Source organism: Sabethes cyaneus, chromosome 2 (assembly GCF_943734655.1).
Source record: "Sabethes cyaneus chromosome 2, idSabCyanKW18_F2, whole genome shotgun sequence".
NCBI lineage: Eukaryota > Metazoa > Arthropoda > Insecta > Diptera > Culicidae > Sabethes > Sabethes cyaneus.
This window is the reverse complement of record NC_071354.1, coordinates 6,444,775-6,466,720: the sequence shown is the minus strand read 5'-3', so window position 1 is coordinate 6,466,720 and position 21,946 is coordinate 6,444,775. Positions and strand designations below refer to the sequence as shown.

The following is a 21,946-nucleotide window of genomic DNA, read 5'->3' as shown; positions in this document are numbered from 1 at the left end:
CAATCTTCGCGTTGAAGTCGCCCAAGTGCTTCGGATTTCCCCCTTTGGGATTTTCTCAACCACACTGTTCAACTGGCTGTAAAAACTCTCTTTCTCCTGTAGGTCGACAGCATCTGTTGGCGCATAACCCTGGATTGCTGTAAGGTTCCTAACCCGTGTTCTGAATCTGGCAACGATTATTCGCTCATTTATCGGTTCCCACTTCATCAGGGCCGCAAGTGCCACTGGGCTCTTAAATTCTTAAACCTGTGTAGGACTGCGAATAAATCCGCTAATTTGGCATGACGACTTGATGCACAACTATCAGTTTTCGACCAAAACTAACGCCTGAGATTGATTTTAATTTTATTGAAATAGGTATTTAGGCATACAATTTTTATTAGAAATTTCCAGTCAAAGGATTTCACAGCCTACTATGCATTGAATGAAAAAAACCAACCACAATTTATTTGGGTTCAATCAACATACACCGAATAATGGATGTGAGGGGTGTGTTAATGGAATGAATTGAATTGAATTTATTGATTTTTTTTCAGACATTTTTTGATAACATTTTTTCCTGCATCCAAAATTTCGAATCTCTCCGTTTTTGTTTAGTTTAGTATTCGTAATCTCCACACTAGTTTGTTTGTCATATAGTTTGTCATAGTTAGCGGTTTTGACTTCGACGTTGCATGGTTGTAACGTCACTTCCACGGGGGGAGTTTGATTGTAAATAAGTTTCACTCGATCGAACAATTTTTCTTTATAAGGTTTGTAAAATAGTTTTTGTTTTCACACTGCCTTTCCCGAATTCTCCGAAGAGAAAAACCTCGCTCAGTACGGTTTGAAATATTCGATAATATCGTTCCCAGCTAAGCTTATAGGTCAACAATGTAACACTTACTTTGGTTGGCTTTGTTTGGATTGGCGCCAGATGGCGTTCACTGGGAAGAGGTTGGTGGTCGAACAAACAGACAGATAAGTAAGATTATTTTTATCGATATTAGACACGGAAAACGAATACCGAATATTTTCTGATTAATCAAACTGCTTTTTTGTTTTGTTTGGTTTTGTCTGGCTGTTCTTGAAAGATGTTGTTTGGTACGGCCCCTTTTTTCCTGGAGAGTTTTTGTTTGCAAAAAAACAAAAAAGATCCGAAATAAAGAGTTTTCGATTGTACTAACCTGTGTTTTCCGGTTTCTTTTATAGATTCTCTATCACCAGGTCGCGGTCAACAACTTTGTCCAGCGTTAACTTTGTAACACAAGTGTTATTAATGGGAGGAGTAAACAATCTGTCTTTCTTCTCGGATATACAAACATAGATGTTTACTTTAATCAACATTGTAACTGTCGTCGAGTTTGAAAGTTTACGATTAACTGCGCAGGGGATGCGGCGTGTTTGTAAACTGTCAACTCGACAAAGGCAAATCGAGGCCTGCTTGGATCGCAACGATCGACTGTCATGCTGTCTGTTTTTAAATGTATTTAGAATTATGCTATGTAGTTAGTATGATGTTTGTTTCTTGTACTGCAAAAACCCGCTTTTTATTGGGGAGAATAACTATTATTGATATAGAATTTGATCACGGTCCATTAGTGGAATACTGTAGATGCTTATAATGTCTGCTATTTAAGTACCCGGCGGCATATAGAGTTTGCACAATTTGAACACGTTTATTATTTTTTGTTTTCGTAGGGATTGATTTGATTTAAATGTTTAATTTCAGTGCTTTGAATTACCTTAAAACTGTGTGCTTTTTCTTCGCTGGAATGGATATATATATTGTTGGAATTGTTGAATAATTCGATAATATCACACAATATAGAATTTAGGTTATGAACTTCTTGGAAAAGGCGAACTTTGTACACGTTCAGGCTGTAATAAGATGCGTTTAACATTGGAAACAGTCGAGAAACAATCACAAAATTGGAAAAGATACGTTTGTTTTTATAACCGGTTCATCAACCGATTCAGGGGAAGGCAAGAAGAGAGAGTATTGGATTCTCGATGAAAAGTTGGCTCTTCACAGTAAACAACTATGTAAAATTGTGTGCACGAATAGAATTTCAAAAAACGCTGACTAATAAATACTGTTGTTTAAACACGTTTTAAAACTTTGAGCTGACTGCTTGCTTGTTTTTTCGCATCGCCTGCTTTGTCTAGCTTGACGCTCTTTAGAAGCTTTTGCCTATTTCGAGCAGTTTCTTTCGGCGGCTGTCGCGCCGTTTGTGCTTGTCCGGCTTTTCGCGGTTCCGTCGCTCGGCCGACGGACAGATCGCGTCCGGCGAGCTGTCCACCTTCTTCAGCACGATCCGGAAGGTGAAGGTGTGCTTCGGTGATGCACTGGCGGCCCTCCGCGGTGACGGCGGCTCGAATTCGCTACCGCTGGAGGTGTCCAGGTGAGTGGACGAAAGACGAGCGGGACGAGGTTCAAAGATTGAGGCACAGCGTTTGTCGGTACATAGGAAGCGCGAGGATTCGTTGGACGATTTACGGGGCAGCTGGAAGTGCTGCTTGTAGTCCCGGTCCGAGAACGGACTGCGGACTTCGCAGTGAGGTAAGGACTCGAAGATCGAATCGTAGCTGTCACGAGAACTGTAGTTCGAGGAGGTCTGATTCGACAGTGGCGATTTGGCACGATGTGGTGCGGAATAGTGGGTCTTCATGGTGCCCACCTTGTAGTGATGGTCTCGGTTTCGACCGGGTTCCGATATTTGTTTGCGAGCCTTCGGTGTGATTGTGATGGCACTTCTTGGAGTGGACCCATGGTAACCTTCCACGAGATCGAAATGTGTTTCCAGAGAAGACTTCCTCCCCTCCGGGTAGGATCGGTGGAAAGTCTCCGGATCCACCAGCTCGATCGAAGACTTCCGAATATCAAACGGAGAAATTTTCTCATCCTTCGCGGAAGTCCTTTGCGACGTATCCAACTCAACCAGTTCAAAGCTAGAGTTCTGGTCCTCGTAACTAGTCGACTGATAACGGCTCATATCGAAGCTAGTGTCCATAGATGAATGCCGATCACTGACACTACTCTCTCCTCGTCGATCGGTTGTAGTATCGATCAGTTCAAAACTATCCCCACCGGAATCCAGCCGACTGTGCTGAGTAGCTTCATGATCCGTATCACTTAAGCTTCGCAAGTTCTCCAGATAGGGAGAACGAGGAGGATCGAACGATGCTCGCCTCGACGGAGGCTCTATCTCAAACGTCGGACACTGAACCGCCTCCGAATCCCTTCTGCCATCCTCGGCAGCCTCATCAATCGGTTCCTGCCGGGTGAAAAGCGCTTCCAGTGACTTCTTAATCTCACTAACGGGCGTAATTTTCAACCGCCCATCATCAGCATCTCCACTGTCCTGTGAACTTCTCGGACTATCCTCCTCTTTAATTTGATCATGCTTAATGTAGGAATCCCCAACTTTTTCGAACCTCACATTTTCCAGCTCGAATGGCATCTCCAGCAGATTGCCTCCCTCCATCTTCCCACCGTCACTACTCTCGATGTCACTAACCTCATCCCCACTGGATTTTTTATCCTTTTTATCACCGCTAAACTTCCGCAGCGACTTCAGTGACATCTTCGATCCGACCGCTTTCAGCTTCAGCGACGACATAATCGGTTCGAAGCCAATTTCCGACATCTGCTTGGTGATGGCGTTGCGACCGGCACAACTGGAAGTATTCGGGATGCTAGAGAAGGTGCTCTGCCGCATCAGCGGAGCGCCAGTGCTGCCTTCAGCGCGCGAAAATGCGGCTGCGAATTTGCTGGTTCGTGTGGACACTTTCTTCGACGGTTTCCGCACGAATGCCAGAATCTCCTTCATCACGCTTGTTTTCTCCTTCTTCTCGGGTGCTGTCGTGGTGCCGGAGGTGACCGATCCCGGAGTGGTGGCTCCAGCTATGGACGATGTAGATTTCTGGGCAGAGGTAGACAGTGGTACAGTAGATGGGGCGTCCGGTTTCAGCGGACTGCGTTCCGATTCCATGGATTTTTGTACGATTTCGTACGTTTCCGAAGGGTTCGAGATGGTGATGGGAGGAATGCTGCCCAAAGTGGTCGGGCTGGTGCGAGCCGAACGATCGCCGTAGAAACTTCCACCGTAGCGCGACTGGAAGCCAATCGGGCTACGGCTGCGTTCCGGTGGAAGATGCGTTGTGGGGCTTCGACGATCCGGAACGGAGTGACTGCTGAGTGAGTTCGGTGAGAAACGTTCCATGTGGCTCTGAAGTAGATTAGAGTATTCACTTTGGAGGTTGAAACCTAGAGGACTGCGTCGTCCGGAAGGGCTGCATAAGCCCGATGGGCTTCGAAGTCCCGATGGGCTGCGCTGGCCCGAGGGGCTGCGTAAACCGGACGGACTTCTCAGTCCGGACGGACTTCGCAGTCCCGAAGGACTGCGTCGTCCAGAGAAAGACATAGCGGTTGGAGACTTACGATCCAGATTGACCTGGAAACTTTGAGCGTACATTTGATCGGTAATAAGAAGGTTTGGACTCTTGCGGCCCTGAGGGCTGCGGTCGTTGAGCATACTGCTCGGACTTCTTCGTCCTTGGCTCAGATTTAACGATGCACCCAAGCTGCTTTTCCTGCGATGCGACGAGCGCAGAGTGCTCTGGCGTGACAGTACCGGACTCTTCTGCGAGCTGATCGAACTTCGGTGCTCCAAGTGAGCCGAAGTGCTTCCCGGTGATCTGGGCACATGTTGCTGGATCTGTTGTTGCAGGCTGCTGACCGGACTCTTGCGCTGATCGACGTTAAAGTTCCACGGCGAGGGTGAAACGAAACTCTTGCGTTCCGATGGACTGCGACGGGTGCGGAAACTCTGGGACTTGGCTTTACGTATTTTCGGGAGAGATTTCGAATGATGATGATGATGATGATGGTGATGATGATGATGGGACTTGGATGATTCTGGAGTTGGAGAGGAGGGGCCGTTTAGCCTTTGTTAGTTGCTATGAGGTGGTCCACTAGCTGGATCACTGCTGCCACTAGAACTAAGCGTAGTGTTGGACCCGTACGGATCCAACGAACTTTGTACGGACATCGAACGACCATGCGATTGGCGTGCCCTCCTTACTCGACTGGAGTTGGGGGAGAGCTTTCCGGGGTCCACACTTGTTGGGTCTGCCTGCAACAAAAGGCGACAACTGAGTAACGTGACCCTACGGATCGTGACGTTTAGTATAGCTATTCACCTGAAAAGCTAGGGCATTCATAATGATTGAGTACGGAACCAATCCGAGTGGATGAACCTCCCTCATCAGTACGTTTGCTGGAATCTTATGAAACTGGATGTACTCCAAAAAGTTTCCAATCACCTCCTTCAGAGGAGTAGTTTGGTTTGTGTCACAATACTTCTTGCTCCACATTAATGCAGCCTGAAATTTGGTGAACTCATCCGCTCGTAGTTCATCCCGTGCCAGAATCAGACGGACGACATGCTGCGGTAGCAGCGTGAAGCTGCCCAAATTAAGCACCTCATTGCCATGTTCATCCACGAACTCCAGCACCTACAGACGAAGATGAGTCATGAAAAACTTAACAAAACCATACAGTAACTTCGTACCTTCTGTACCAAACTCTTGGTACACTTGTACTGAATGTAGCGTTCGGCGGAAGCCAGCAGGGCGCAAACGGTGTCCACGTTGATGCAGCACTGTACGAATCCACCACAGGCACGGCGCAGCTCTTCCAGTCCGTAGTAATCGGCTGCGTTCATAACGCCGAGCAGTGTACGCGGCTGCAGCGTTACGCAGCCAGTGTGGATGTACTCGATCAGCTGACGGAAAACGTCCGGCTCGAACTCCTCAATGATCAGCGTCTGGTGCTGCTGACCGGCAGGCTGCAAAAATGGAAGATAAAAAGAATGTGCCGTAGTTAAAAGCTGGACGCAGAGAACTTTACACCGATTCTATTTTGTGGTGCATGAGAGCAAGAGAAAAGTTATCAATTATTAGGCTCGTTTGAAACTGTGGATGCTAAAAGACGACATGATGACTGACGTGAAACATTGCTTTGTGTGTTGTAAACTTTTCGCACGTTTAATTTTGATAGACAAACAATCTGTTAAACAACAATAAAGCATGCTATAATCTGACTTGCTTCCAGATTATCCGAACAACATCCTCTAGAATGCAATATGCAGTAAAGTCGGATTAACGATCAGATATATTATAATATTCTATTTGGCTTGAGAAAGATAATTAGTTTTGAACATTCTAGAAAACCATACACCATAATTAACACTAATTCATTTATGTTGACAGGTAATGCCTACTGTGGTTCTGCACACTCTTAACGTAACGGTGTCAGCCGTTTTATTACACTCTTATGAAGGTTTTTATGACCAGAGCAGGACATAAATACCATTACAAGAGCATAATAAAACTCAGAATGTTACTCGAGCATGAACTATTGGATTTGTGATTATGCATTCCTCATGTGAAGTTGAGAATCCAGCCGGTGGAAAACACTCTGATTTATATGTGGTAGATCTTCTACTATGTGGATTTTCTGCAAAATCGCTGTCAGACCTGAAATGAATACTTCAGTCGTTGTTTCGTTGGCTCGTTTCGCTTACGCAACGTTAGCAAATAAGCGCAACTAGTTGTGCTGTATATGGATTTTAACCGTAACGTTTTATTTATTTATTTACTTTTTCAATGGGGCTTTCAACCCAAGTCCCATAAAGAAGTAAGTTAGGACCATTGTTGTATTTAAAGTCTACAATCCAATTTTCGGTGATTCTGTTTCCTGATTGCCACATTTCTCTTAATGTTAGCGTTAAAATTCTCATGGTATTCTGGTAAACCCTGTGCATTATGCCCTCTGGGCCCTTCCTTGACGTGATCTAGGAAATTTTCTGCCATCTGAGAAACGCAGTCAATTGTTGGAATAGGAGTTATTCAAGAGGAGACATTTTATTCATATTCATTCTTGGGATGAGCGGAATTGACGCATTCTGAGCCGATTGTTTTAAAATCCTTCCCTGTGTTCGGAGCAGCTTCTAATTTCAATTCCTACTTTAAGTTCAAATTCATGTCCATTATCAAGACTAATTTCAAGACTTTCAACTTGGATTTTAGGTCCAACTGCAAACATAATTTCAAGTCCGATCTAATATCCAAACTTAAATCATTTCAAGTTCAGCTTCAAGTCCGATTTCAAGTCCATTTTTAAGTCCAATTTAAAACCAATTTATATTTATTTCGGACGAACATCGTGAATGGCTGACCGAAATAGCGTTTCACAACATGTATCTGCCACACTTGGTTGTTTCCGTCGAAGATGTGGAAGAAGCACTCTCGTCGGTAGATTCCTCTAAAGGTCCTGGTCCTAATAGTTTGCCACCGTCGTTCGATAAACACTTTGCTACCAAATTGGGCCAATGGATCCAATCTTATCTTACCGAACGCTCTGTTTTTATCAACATCATAGGTATTAATTCGTCCTGTTTCGAGATACCATCTGGCGTGCCCCAAGGTAGCCATCTAGGGCCGTTGGTATTTGTGCTTTTCGTTAATGAGCTGGGCAGCATTTTAAGGTTTTTTCAAGCTGATGTACACCGACGACTTTAAGATGCTACGCTAAATTAAAACCAGACTTGACTGATGTACTCTCCAAAGCGATATTGGTTCTCTTTAATTCTGTATCTTTTGCATTATGACCGTGAAGGACTCTTCACATGCACCCACACGTGCGCTAGATTTTGAGAAAAACAAATGAATCTTTACAAACGAACCAAAACCTTTTTGAATACATATCCAATTTGTCTTAGTTTAGCAAAATTTATATTATTTTGCGTTTAATATATCTACAGAGTATCTAATGCAGAGAAAAAATCGGCAACGTTGCATTATTGATCGCAACCACCTAGGAAATCACATGTAGTTAGACGGATAACTGCTTTTTAGTGGCACGATCATTTTCCCCGTGTTTTTCCACGTGGCAAAAACTACACAAACGGGACAGAAAAAGAAGGAAAACGCGAGAGAGAGAAAAAGAAGAAAATTTGGCTTGAAAGAAAGAAAAACGAACAAAAATTGGGAGAAAATGGAACAGAAAACGGGACGTAAAACGATAAAAAAGTAAAATAGATGAAAACGGAAAACGAAAAGGAAAACGAGACAAAAACAAAAGAGACTAGACAGAAAAAAAGGGGCGAACGAAAGAGGAAACAAGGAAAAAAGATAAGGAAAACAAGAATAACGAGAGCGAACAAACTGAATGAAAACAAATTGGACAGTAAAAAAGAAGAACGAAACAAAACGAAGAAAAAAGGGTTAGAAAAGAAGGAAAATAACAGAACAAAAAGCGGGAGCAGGAATACATTCAGAAACTAGAACAGAAAAAACGAAAATGGAGAAAAAAATAAAAACGAAACAAAACCAGTATGAAAAGGAAAAGAAACCAAAATGTAGCAGGAAAGGAGAAAAAGCAGGACATAACAAGAGAAAGAACGGAAGAGATAAATTTTTAAAAATTGAAAAGGAGTTAACGGGACAGAAAACAAAGACAGAAAAAGAGGGAAAACGGAAGAAACAAGATGAAAAACGGAACGCGACAAGGAAAAATAATAGGGAAAACAGGACAGAAAAGGGTAAAAACGGGACACGAGGAGAAGTGAAAGAGCAAACAGCGAACAAAACCGTGAGAGTAAGAAATGGAACAAAATGGACAAAATGGGAAATGGGGTTGAGATGCGAAAATGGAACAGAAAAAAAGAAAAATAAAACAGAAAACCGGGTCAAAGAAAAAGATAAAACGAGCGATAAAAAAGGGAAAGCGAAATGCAAAAAGGAAAAAGGCAAAACATAACCCAAGTAACAATTCTAAAGCCACTTGGTTTTACTTGAATTTCATAAAGGTTTTTTTGCGGTATTACTAATTACCTCTGTTTTTATAGTGGTAGTGCTCAATACCTGGAAGATACGAGTCTAAGCACACTTATAGCTAGCTAGAAAACCATAATAAACCTGTTAATAAAGCAAATTTATTGCGGTTGCTTATATTATCACGTTAAACTGGTTGCCTGCACCACGTCTCTATAAACTTGTGGCGTAGCAATACAAAATGGCGTATCAATCAAAATTGATCTTACCACGGTTGCTTGTCAAACCGTAATAAAACTGCTAATTTTATAGACCTATTAAAACGGTAACACCCTGACCAAACAGTTTTTTTTGCTGCTATTATGAAGAATACCAAAGTTTAACACCAAAATCATTTTTTTTATGCGAGGCCATTTTGCCATATTCAGTAGTATTTTGTTTTAGCAAGCTATCATATGAATATGCACGATGAAATTAAATGCGCACATGTTGTAAACCAACGGAATTGCTTCAAATTTATCAATGATTCTATGGGATATTTTATTATAGTCGCCATAAACCAAATCGATCATAATGATCTGTCAGTAAATCTAACTTTTCTGCTCAATGATATATTTTCAAGTTGACAAAGCTGGCGAACTGATATTTAGCTTTCGCCAGAGCGAAAAGCGTAAAGCTTTGCTGAATTATGGCGGTGGCTGTCAAGCAGCGAAAGTTTAATCGGTTTTATTGCTGCTTTCATCAGAGGGTGATACGACTACTTGAGTTTAAAACCTGATTCGTGTAGAGGCAGGGATGGTTCGATCACTTTGACTCAATTTTGATTCATTTGACAGTACCGTCTCAGCCGAGCCAAATATGACAATGTTATATATGGGACATTTGTAGAACTAGTTCTAATCTACAAGTTTTCTGAACAAAGTTTTGCTGTAATGTTTGTAGTTGTGGTGCTACAACGCTAGTAACTCATCAGTGACTAAATGAACGTTCATTTAGTCACTAACAAGATACTAGCATTGTAGCGCCGTAACTACAAAAGATTCAGCAAAACTTTATTAAGCAAAATTATAGATAATAACCTGTTCTACAAATGTCTCATATATAACTTTGTCATATTTGGCCCCGTTAAGACGGTACTGTCAAATGAATCAAAATTGAGTCAAAGTGATCGAACCATCCCTGTGTAGAGGTTATGAAAACATTCTGAGGAGTGGGCCACTTGGTCAGAAATCGGTTTTATAGCGGTCATCAGAAAGTTCTGGTGAAGCTCATAGTTTTATTAGCGGTTTTATGAAATTGGTCATGAAAACCATTATACGAACGTAATAAAACTTGGAATTGTTACTTGGGAATAGACGTGACAGAAATAAAGAAAAACCGGAACAAAAATGTAACAATGGAACCGGAAAAGAGCAAACAGAGCAGAGGTAAAACGTGTGAGAGAGTAAGACGAAAAATGTCAATCCTAATTTCAAGTAAAACTTCATGTCTAATTTCGTGACCAAGTCCAAATTCAGGTCTAATTTAATGTTCAATTGCATGTCCCGTTTCAATCCTAATTTCAAGTTCAGTTTCAAATTAAATTTAAACTCTGATTTCAAGTCCAATGTCTAGTGCAATTTGAATTCCAATTTCCAATTTAATCTAATTTACGTTCAATTTCAATTCCAATTTTAAATTTAATATCGAGGTCTTCTAATTTCGTGTTCAGTTTCAACAGTAATTGCAAGTCCAATTCCAAGTCTAATTCAATTCCAATTCCTAGTCAAATTTCAATTAAAAGCTTTGAATTCTGTTTCTTCTTTTACTCCTTGATTCGGCGGTTGGGAAACATAACAGAAAGCGCCGTCTATTTTTATTGAAAACTTCACTTCATTTAGTAAAACGAAAAGATATAACTTTATTTCTAAGCTGTGATCGTATCAATTCTAAGATAGACAAAGGAAGTATAGATTGCCCCATGATCGATTGGCTACTGAACTGTATCGTTTGAGTGTGCACGTATATCGCTATTATCAATGTCTCTCGGTGTAATCGATGTTTTTCATGTGGGGATGTTCATTTAATTTAAGATTCACATTATCAAACTTAGACTACTAATAAAGAACATTATAATTTTAAGTTAAAGATAAACATTACTGGCCCCCTTGAACTTGCTTCAACAAACTATAACTAATAACACATCAATAAGTAATCATTAGCTGTAATAATGAGTATCCGAATTGTATATTTCCTCCCTTCGTGGTTCGACGCCGTTTGAAGCCAAATTTGTAGAAAAAGCCACCCTATCATCCTCGTTTAGTTTATTTCTAACCGGCTGAAAATTGTTTTCTCCACCAACACTGGTTACGGGGAACCCGGGATGAATTAGCGAATTGTGTTTCTTTCCACACTCTCGGCAAGTAAACCTTGAATTGCATTCACGTACCCAATGTCCTACCCTCAGACAATTACTGCACAATCCCTGATTATTCACAAACTGCAGCTTCTCCTTTAAACTCATTGATATAAATTTACCGCACCGACCGACGAAATGATTTTCCCCACAGCAGCAGCAACTTAACATACTCGAACCATTCTCCGCAGCGGCATAACCTACCAACCTTTGCCGTCTGCTTTCCAACTTCAGCAAACTGTCCTTCGCGTCCACAACGTTTGATGTAACGGCATCTAGTACCCTTGTTCGCTTCTCCAAGAACTCCATTAGAAACGTGAACGACGGATCCTTAGTTGAAGCTGCATGGTCTTCCCAAAGCTGCGAAGTTCTAGTGTCCAGTTTAGAGCATAGGCAATGTACGATCATAGCACCCCAGTGTTCTGTTTTTTCGCCCAATTGTTGTATGATTTTTAACCTTTGATCAAATTCATCCACTAAAGCGTGAATGGCAGATGCTGATTCCGTTTCTACCTTGGGGTAATCCATCAGCGCCTGCATGTGCATTTTCTTGAGGAGATACTCATTAGAATACCGCTTTGATACCGTTCCCCATGCAATATTGTAGTTTTCATTCGTAAGCGCCAACGAATCGATTAATTTCGCTGCTTCACCCTTAAGTGCTGATTTAAGGTAATGAAATTTTTGAATTTCACTGAGTTCTCCGGATTCATGGATTAAAGAAACGTAGGTCGATTTGAAATTTAGCCAACCCTTGTAATCGCCTGCAAACTCCGGTGATGAGATTTGTGGCAAACGAACTCCTGTTTGCACACCAAAAGTGCTAATGTTACGTGCCATTGTGTTGTCTAAATCCTGTCTTGACGTGTCTACTGGCAATTTTTCCAGCAAGGCTGCCCGTAGTGCATAGTAGATCCTTTCAAACTCAGTATCAGCCTTATTGCTATCCGCTTCAAAAATGTTATCCGTGTCTAATGCAGCAATTTCATCTTGTAAATCCTCGTACTCCTCAAACTTTGCATCAATTTTATCCAACCGCGTCTGTACTTGCCTCGTATGAACATCTGGGTCAAATTCCTCCAAAAATTGCCTGTGCCGATTTACAGATGCGATAATTCGAATCCGTTTTTTGATTTTCTCCTTGATTTGACGCTCAGCCATAACTGCAACTATTACCAGCTGAACAGTGTGTCAAATAAATTTAATTTTAATTCCAACTCCAACCAAATCCCAGTGTAGATAACTTGAAAAATCCGCCCCTCCGTGTATGTATTATTTCCGTGAATATCTTCCGTTGTTCAATGCCAGTATGGTATAACTTCCCCAAAAAGTAGTAGCACTGCACGCAACGTACCATGTCGCGCCTTCCAGCTAATGCTCTACCGCCAATCCAAAATCCGTGATGTCCAAAATCGTCCGATTATGCTCGACACACGTACATATTCTGCTTTCACCCTACGTTGTTCCTTAAGCCGTAACAATAAATCCGTTGTGCATTAGCCACCAGTAGCCACCGCACCGAGAAACTAAGGCTTGTTTATTATAGGCCTTGAATCCAAAAACAATTGTGACTGTCTACAAATCCAAATGTTGAACTAATTTTCAATAAATTCCAAAGAAAGCAATGGCACATATATCGTGTATCCACTATCCAGGTATGATAAAGCAATGTAAAACCGCAATTCCGTCGCCGTGCATGTACAACTGTAACGCATGGATTTTATCAAACTTCCATTATTTTATTCGTCCGCCAAATGTCCTCCGAGTTTAATAAAAATAATTGAATAATAGAACAATAGCGCTTTGTATCCAGTAATTCCGCTTGATGATAGAATGGCCGAATTGTTCCCAACCAGAATCCTGGTCACGGCACCAAATGTTTCTTCTTTTACTCCTTGATTCGGCGGTTGGGAAACATAACAGAAAGCGCCGTCTATTTTTATTGAAAACTTCACTTCATTTAGTAAAACGAAAAGATATAACTTTATTTCTAAGCTGTGATCGTATCAATTCTAAGATAGACAAAGGAAGTATAGATTGCCCCATGATCGATTGGCTACTGAACTGTATCGTTTGAGTGTGCACGTATATCGCTATTATCAATGTCTCTCGGTGTAATCGATGTTTTTCATGTGGGGATGTTCATTTAATTTAAGATTCACATTATCAAACTTAGACTACTAATAAAGAACATTATAATTTTAAGTTAAAGATAAACAAATTCTATTTTGGGTCCGATTTCATTTCTAAGTAAAACTCCCAGTCTAGACTCCAAGTTTAAATCCAATTTCCTATTCAATTTGCAGTGAAGCATCAAGCCCAAATTAGTTCGAAATCAAGTTGAATTTTACTGCTCTATGCCAAGCCCAGTCCAGTTCCAGTTCCAAGTCTAATTTCAACTAGAATTTTAAATCCAATTGCATCCGAAAGTCCGGAGTTTTCAGTAAGCAATAATAGATTCGCCACTCTACGATTCAAGTACCTGATTTTTCAGGATAAAATATTCTTCTGAAAGATCGGATGCGCCACGTTGTTTATGTCTGGGCATTTATTTATTTATTTATTTATTATAAATTATATTCATCTGGCTAAGTCTTAATAAACCATATTGTGCTAGTCAACAAATTAATATTATATCCAGTCAGTTCTCTTTAATTTTTGCATAAATCTTCCAGTAGATTCACCAAACTCGAACAGTCCTTTAGCCTGCTTGAATGTCCGGATACATGCAGCCATTGGTTCATGGTACCCAAACGTGGTTCGATGAAACTCGGTACGCAATAGCGCCGTGGTGCGTAAATGTCTTTGCGATGCACGAAAGTTTAGTTTTGTCAGTAAGGTCGGTGAATCAATGTCATGGTTAAGTATTTTTGCCACCAGCGTTGCCTGTTGAACTTTGCTGTACCGTTCCAAAGTGTCTAAGTCTAGCAGGCGACATCGTTCTTGATACGGCGGAAGATCATCAGGATCTCTCCAAGGCAAATCCCTTAGGGCCATATGGATGAATCTTCTTTGAAAGCGCTCGATTCTTAAAATCTAGGTGAGTTGATAGGGCTGCCAGATCATACTTGCATTTTCAAGCACATGACGGACTAACGCACAGTATAACGATTTTAGGCAGTGAGGATCCTTGAAATCTTTCCCAATTTTGGCAATAAACCCAAGCTGTCGAGATGCTTTCGAAATAATAGCAGAATAGTGAAGGTTAAACGTAAGTTTGGAGTACGATGCCGAGGTCGCTAACGTGATCCACCCTCCGGAGAGTACTCCCGTCTATGTTAAAGCCGAAGATAATTGGGCTCTGGATGCGGTGAAATGTCATTACCCCACATTTTCCTCTGTTGACAATCAAGTAGTTCAACTTGTACCAGTTCACAAAGACGTTTAGTAATTCTTGCAGTCGGAGACAATCGTCGATGGAACGCACGGGAAGAAACAATTTAAGGTCGTCAGCGTAAATAAGTGCGCATCGGGCTTCAAGCAGTGTAGTCACGTCGTTGAAAAATAGAATGAAGAGCAAAGGTCCCATGTTGCTTCCTTGGGGGACACCAGATTTATTGGTGGACACACACGAAACGGCAGATTCTAGTTTAACTTGCAAGACTCTGTCGCTCAAATATGAACTACTCCACGACAATAGCCGCTGTGAGGCCCCCAGTCGCTGAAGTTTTCGTAGAAGGATACGGTGGTCGATACGGTCAAATGCAGCTTTCAGGTCAGTGTATACTGCGTCCAATTGTGCTTTTTCTTCGAGTAGCACAATGCACGTGGAAGCAAAACCGAGACCGACCGCCCAGGCATAAACCCGTGCTGGTAGAAGGATATACAGTTCTTCGTACGATTGAGAATTTTCCTGCTTACGACAATTTCGAAAAGCTTGGAGCCAGCAGACAAGCTTGTGATACCTCTGTAGTTCCGTACATTTCGGCGATCACCACTCTTATGGACGGGGAACATGAAGGATTGGTTCCAGATACCAGGAAATTTGCCTTCCGTAAAGGATTTGTTGAAAATGCGCAGCGGCGAAAAATAGCAGCAGGAATTCCATCGGGCCCCGCGGAGAAGGATCGCTTTAACTTACGTGCTGCTTCAACAACCATTATTGGGGTAATTTCAAAGGTGTCGAGGTCAACTAGTCCTTCTGGAATGTTTACCGCAGCCGAGTCAGCTTCAGCATCAGTAGCGAACGTATTGGCGAACACAGAGGAGAAGAAAGATGCGAACATTTCACAGGAGTCCATGACGGAATGCGCCTCGGAGCCGTCAAGATAAACATTAGCAGGATAGAAGCACTTTTGCGTTTCGAGTTGACAAAACTCCGAAAACCTTTTGGGTTCCTTTCTGGCTTCATTCTCGGTTTTTTGCTCAGTAGATGCTCATTTGACTACAGCGCCTCAACTAAACAAAATTCGAAAAACTAGTGCAAAGGGCGATTATAGAGCTAATTATTATCTACATTATTGTTGAAGAAAGTATAGTTCTATCTTTTGTATTTACGGCGCTATGGGGCTGCTACCCAGTTGGTAGCAAAAAGAGCGCTCATTTGGCTACCAACGGGGTAGCAATCGCATAGCGCCGTAAATACAAAAGATAAAACCATACCTTGCGGGTTTTTTCACACAACTCACGAATGGAAGAAACATGCGACTCGACCACAACAGTATCTTGGCTTTTGTCGGGTGGAATGTATATGGCGCTTAACAGGATCTTCAAACCGCGATTATTTGCAGTAACACATCCCTGCTCTAAGGTACTTCCATGCACTGACGTAAGAAGGGCACATGGGTGTTGTCGAGCGATAGCAATCAGTACTCCACCGAAACTGCGCTTGCCACTGTTACGAGCAGAACGATCGCAGCAAAAAACGTTGAACTTTTCACCAAACAGTTGCACTGAATTTATGGAATCGTTGAGTCCCGTTTCCGTCAAAATGATAACGTCAAGACAGCAATCTCGGCACACCAGCTAAAGCTCGTCCACTTTTGTCCTCAATCCCCTGGCATTTTGGTAACAGACGCTGATGTCGTTGGAATGTGTGTCACAGTACTGTAACGTACACATAATACTGTACACAGCCGGAAAATTAGTCGTATTTGGGCATGCTAATGACATTATTTATTTAAACGGTCACTTTTCTACGATGAGTAAAATAACAGATAATAGTTCCAGTTTCAAGTACAGTTACAAATTAAATTCCAAGTTTAGTTTCAAGCCAAAAGCAAACACGAAAGCAAAACAAATGTAAGAAGAGCGGTACACGGGTACCAACGAGCCACATGCCCTGGCGGGTGTTGTGGGTTCAAATCCAGTTATAATCTCAGATTATAGCTTGGTTCGACCCATGCACCTTCCAGTATTGGACAAAAGGTAGGAGTCACAAAGACAACTTGTTAAGCGTAGCAACCTATTACCGCCCCCTTCCTTTCCACTCTTTCCCCTCCATTCCCAAAAAATCCTTCTTTATTACTTTCCCTTACCGTCCCTTCATTAATTGTAGAACCATCGTTTCAAAAAAATAATAAGAGCGATAAACTGGAAAGAAAAGGAGGAAAAACGAGACAAAAATGTAAAAAGAGAAAATAAAAAAGAAGAGAAATATGGAAATAATATGCGAACAGAAACAAAATAAACAGAACGTGACAGAAAAGGACGAACAGCACGACATAATTAGAGAAAACACAGACCTGACAAACAAGAGACAACAAGAAGGGGGAATACGGAAGAGAAGAATAGCAAGATGGAAAAACCGATAGAGGAAATGAGAAAATCGGGAAAAAGAGGACAAACGAAATATAGTAAAAGAAAGATGTGACAAAAAACATCAAAATGATACAGAAAATGAAGTAAGGCAAACGACAAAAACGGAAGAAAATATGAAAAGAATAAATATAACAGAAAAGCCCAAAAAGCTGCATCAAAAACAGAGATAGTGGAACAAATGAAAACAAAAATTGAGAAAAGAAGGAGATATTAGAGATAAAAAAGACAACAAAAATGAGAGAAAGAGAAGAGAAAAACCGCGAAACGTGAAAGAAAAAAACTAAAACCGAATGAATAACATGAGAAAAACAGAACTGAAAATATGAAAAAATGGAGAAGACAATCTATTTGTCTATCTATCTAGTAGTAATAGATAGTAAGCTATCTTTCTATTTTTTCTATCTCTATCTATCTACTTTCTCTTCTCCTTCGTATTCTCTCTCTTTCAACCAACCCCTCTTATACTTACTTCAATATTCAAAGGACTCATTTAATCAAACATCCACCCATCCTGTCTACCCCACTTACTTTTACATACTTGTATGCTCCGGAAATTTGCCAAAAGGAATCAAGCCCGTTCTCCTTGCTTGGATCCCTTTCCTCCCGCTGGTAAAAGCGTTCGAGGCATTACGGATTTATGGTGGAACAAGAACCAAAAGCAATATCTTTGCTGCAATGTCTTGATACTTTTTTGAATTATTTTCTAATTCAGTTCATGATTCGTCTTTTAATGGTTTAAATTTCAAATGGTTCAGCTGTTTCGTCCTGTTTTTTTCAGTGCTTGCTTTGAAATTTACTTAAACTTAAACAGCACCTAACCGTTGAACTAAACACTGAGTGCCAATTTAAACTACCAACAGTTTCAATCTTCGTTTCGGTATTATCTCTGTATTTTTCAAAATTGTCATACAGGTTTGTGCCGACGAGTACCAGTAATGTATGACATGCTCTCGGGCATAGTTAATCAAAAATAATATTTAAAAAACAATCGAAGTCTGTTAGCTCAAAATCTTAGACAATTCCGAAGGAAATTATCCAATTTGCTTAATCATCGCTCATTTAATAAACGAATAGCTCTTGAACTAGGCATTGTAGAATAAATATTTTCATGTAAAAAATCAAGTAGGAGAAACACCATTTAGAAGATTTCCTGAAATTTTTATACGTTGAACAAAATTTTCAAAAAAAGTAGGCTTAACTATAAAACCGGATAGCCAAAGCAAAGAAATATTGAGTTTGTTTGCTTCATGCAAATCTCGCAAACGACCAAATCCGGGTTGTATGTTTTTATTGAAATTCGTGATCGAAAATGTAAAGGTTAATTTTGTTTATCGAACTTAGAAACACACAGAAAATTATCTTTAGATCAACCACGAAGTACTTGCATTTAATGTGTAACCTGAAACATAACCTGCTATATTAATTTTTTGTGTGTGTTAATAGTTTTGTTCAATTAATACTGGAATAGAAACATTCGAACGAAAGGACATCCATTATAGACAATTTCTAGTACACCGACAGAAGCACTAGAAAAGTGTGTGAGAGAGAAAGACCTGTCCATGCAAACTAGCTTTCCATAGATTCGCGTCGGTTAAGCTCTGGAGCAACATCGAAGGAGGCTGGTGCGGTGCAAGATTCATCGATGCTCAAGCACATAGAACATGTAAATCAAGGCAAGAAAAAAGGATTTTAGATAAATTTGGAAGTAGACAGATAGCAACTATTAGATACAAGAGTGGTGTTAGCTTTTGTTTACCTCAGCGATAGGAGCCAGCTGTTGATTGAAGCCGCTACGCTGTTTTGATGTTTGTTTGAATGTAGCAAATTGTGACAATTGTTAACAGGGAGTGAAGAATGACAAAGATGAAATTTTGACATACATTTATGGCACATATCGGACTATGTACAACCGGCGGCATGGCAAGCTGCGCTGTAGCTTCACCAGCTAGCACAGCTTACTATGCGGCCGTCAAGTTGATTTTTCCTTCTTATTAATAAAGACAAAAAACAAAAATATTTTTAATGTTATATGTACAAGATCCGGGAAGTTCTGAAGTTGAACTGTAGTTTTCAGGTTTGCAATTTTATCACTTTTTGAGAAAAGGTAAATATTTTCGAAACACACAATCAAGCACAGTTGCTTACCTGCTGGGCAGCATTCTGCAGATTGAGCAGCGGCTCGGATGAGCGCTTCAGGAAAAGTCGCAGCTTGTTCTCCCTCGGCGGTGGTTCCTTCTTGCGCTGCGGCGACGGTGCCTGGTAGAGCATCTTCTGGAAGACCCGCGAGCGGGCGGCCAGCACGGCCTTGACGGCACAGACGGGCTCCCGCGTTTCGCCGACCAGAAACGTCACGTCGCACAGCTCCGGCATCGAGGCCAGAAACTTCATATCCTCCGCCAGGCCGGACTTGTTCTCGAACGTCGACAGGTCCGGCTCGGCATCAGCCATGCCAGAAAGTGGCAACACTTCAGGCATAGCTGTGATTTCTATTGCTGCCGGATAGAAAAGTGAAGCAGAATTTCAATGAAGGTCATCCCCCACATGAACACCAATTCTAACATCAAACGAAACACTATTTACAATCCCTGTCAGAAGCAAAATTACAACACCGCTTCGGCACGGATTACCGTGACCGGCCACTGAACTGAAAAAAACTGCTATTGATTCGAAGTTATCTCGACGGGAACGGTTTCACCCATCGATCAACATGCCATATTGAACCCAGCGTAGCAGGCTTTGGCTACCCCAACCATATTGGGACAGAAAACAACGAGATGGACACACACAAAAATCCAAGCAACCGTATCAAAGGAACGGAAAATTAATTTCGCATTAACCGAAGTAACAACACCATCGTATAGGTACTGCGCTAGAATATGTACGCTCACATCGAATACGAGTATTTGGGACGAGTGAGGAACACAGGAAAAGGATGTGGGAAAAGGCGGGAGGATTACGGAAAAGGTACACTTGGATGGCGGTGTGGCGGGAGACGATACAACCAAAACAAACCTGTTGCAATTTTCGGTAGCTTTTCTGCGTACGGCTGCTCAGGAAAATTTGGGGGGGTCAGAATTTGGCGTGACGGTGAAGGTGTTTGTTTTGGGTTGTTTACTATTATTATGGCGGTCTGGTTTTTGTTGGGTTATGTTATTTTTTCTGGTTGGTATCTGTTATCACGCAGCTTGTCAGCCAGCACCCGTTCTCTCAGCGCGGACTAGGCGCACCGGGTGGGGGCAGGGTGACGCGCACACCCGAGAGAACCAAGTGTTGCTTCCTTACGCGCGCGCTCACACACATACACACTCACACGAGCTAGGAGTCAGTCAGTGGAGAAGACTCGGATGAAAAGTGTTCCTCGCTCGTTCGCTCGCTCACGTTCACCAACGCCTACTACTCTGCGTTGGCAGTGATGGCCTCCAAAAAATTTTCACTTGTCCACCTGGGTCACTTAGAATTGCCGTTTTGTCCCTGAAAATTTGGAAAAACAAGAAAAGAAGACTGTTAATTTAAACCTATTACTACTAGTTTTCAAATTAATGTTAAACTAATGTTAGAAAATTCTTGAATTATCTTATTTGCTAGTTTAGCTAATCCGTATGGAAAATTATCAAACAAAATTTCTACTTTCAATAGCTCTTTCAGACTCCAAAATAAGCTGTAAATTGTTAACAAACTACTAGATTCATGAATTCAACTTATAACACACTCTAAGGATTCAAATAATTTTCACTATCTTTTAACAGAAAGCAGGAAAAAGTCAAGGATGAAAAAACTTCTTACCCCAATCAGTCGGGGGATAACCCGTGTTGACGGCTAGCTGGTGATAAGAGAACTGATGAAAAGTTCAGGATGATCTCCGCCTTTCCTCCAACACACACTCGAGGGATATTCCGACATGGACCAGAGCGCATGTCCGCTCGAAGAGCAAAACTCCGAAACTGTCGGTTAACTCCGACACCAATTTGTCACTTTCGGTTCGATGTTTGACAACCCGTGCCACGTGACCAGCAAGTAAACAGAACGCGCGATACGCGGAGCGTTGTGTTCGTTAGCAACCGTTGTCATGGAGCTGAATTCGTAGCGATGCAGCTTAAGGTATCCACAGGTCGCTTCGTAACAATGGTGGATTTCGCCCCCCATTTCCCTCCCAGTTTTCGAATTTGAGAATACTAATCTTAGACTTTGAACTTAATGAATTTAAAGTTTGCTAGTGATGATTTACTTTATGGTTTCATTTTAAATCGTATGTAGGTACCTACTGAGTTTGAACTTACGCTTGATGTGTGATCTGATCCTATAAGAGATTTGAATTAACATTAACATTTGAAAAAACATGTTGAAACTTACAACTGTCAAGTTGAATCCTTTCAGAGTTTTTTTAAGTTTACAGGTCAAAAAATTTAAGTAGAAAACTTCTACTGACTTCAGTTTGACAAACCTAGGTTTAATGCATTAACCTGCTGTTGATTTCCTTCTGCTGATTTTTTTGGTATAAAATTACTCAGATTTTCAATTTGCACTCTTCAAGATAATTCTTGTTTTTTCAGCCAAGTTTATTGAATTGTGATGTTTATTTTCGAAAACCGACACTGATTAAACTTAAGTCGAAGGCGAATTGCGTATCTGTCGGAATTAAATGAATGAAATGAAATATAATTTTGATAATAATTTCGACTTTTTCTTCAATAAACTTTTGTATTCCACTATGACGCTCATAAATCAAGTTTTAGTTAGCCAAGTTTATGTTATGAATCAATTCATGAGCATGACCAAAATATTTAGTAGTGTTATTTATTTTTATGCTAGAACTTCTTAACTTCTTTTCGTCCCAAGATATAACACCGACACCAGAAACATGCCAAAATTGCTAGTTGTGTTCCAGTAAGAAAAATGTTTCCTGTAGCTAAAAGATTGATCTGTAAAACCTGTATTCATTCAAATTGAGTGTTTTTTGAAAATGAATCTGAA

At 41.1% G+C, this 21,946-nt stretch overlaps 1 protein-coding gene across 1 annotated transcript; it reads right to left on the bottom strand.

Annotated features, from left to right (window-relative positions):
* Positions 1-456: 456 nt before the first annotated feature.
* On the bottom strand, positions 457-20,781 carry LOC128738473 (serine-enriched protein). The gene is made up of 7 exons (XM_053833652.1): positions 20,759-20,781; positions 20,286-20,446; positions 19,121-19,467; positions 5,556-5,831; positions 5,185-5,499; positions 5,067-5,117; positions 457-4,889 (listed from the first exon to the last, which is right to left on the bottom strand). Exons 3-7 carry the CDS (start codon positions 19,448-19,450, stop codon positions 2,160-2,162), a joined length of 3,702 nt encoding a protein of 1,233 aa, XP_053689627.1. The 5' UTR covers positions 19,451-19,467; positions 20,286-20,446; positions 20,759-20,781; the 3' UTR covers positions 457-2,159.
* Positions 20,782-21,946: the final 1,165 nt, after the last annotated feature.

What these genes read in the sequence shown, in the direction of transcription:
- LOC128738473 (XM_053833652.1), bottom strand. Translation starts at nt 19,450, where the DNA reads ATGCCTGAAGTGTTGCCACTTTCTGGCATGGCTGATGCCGAGCCGGAC. An exon ending in TGAATGCCCTAGCTTTTCAG is followed by an intron (nt 5,118 to 5,184) that starts GTGAATAGCTAT and finishes CTTTTGTTGCAG; the next exon opens with GCAGACCCAACAAGTGTGGA. An exon ending in TCTCCCCCAACTCCAGTCGA is followed by an intron (nt 4,890 to 5,066) that starts GTAAGGAGGGCA and finishes GAATCATCCAAG; the next exon opens with TCCCATCATCATCATCACCA.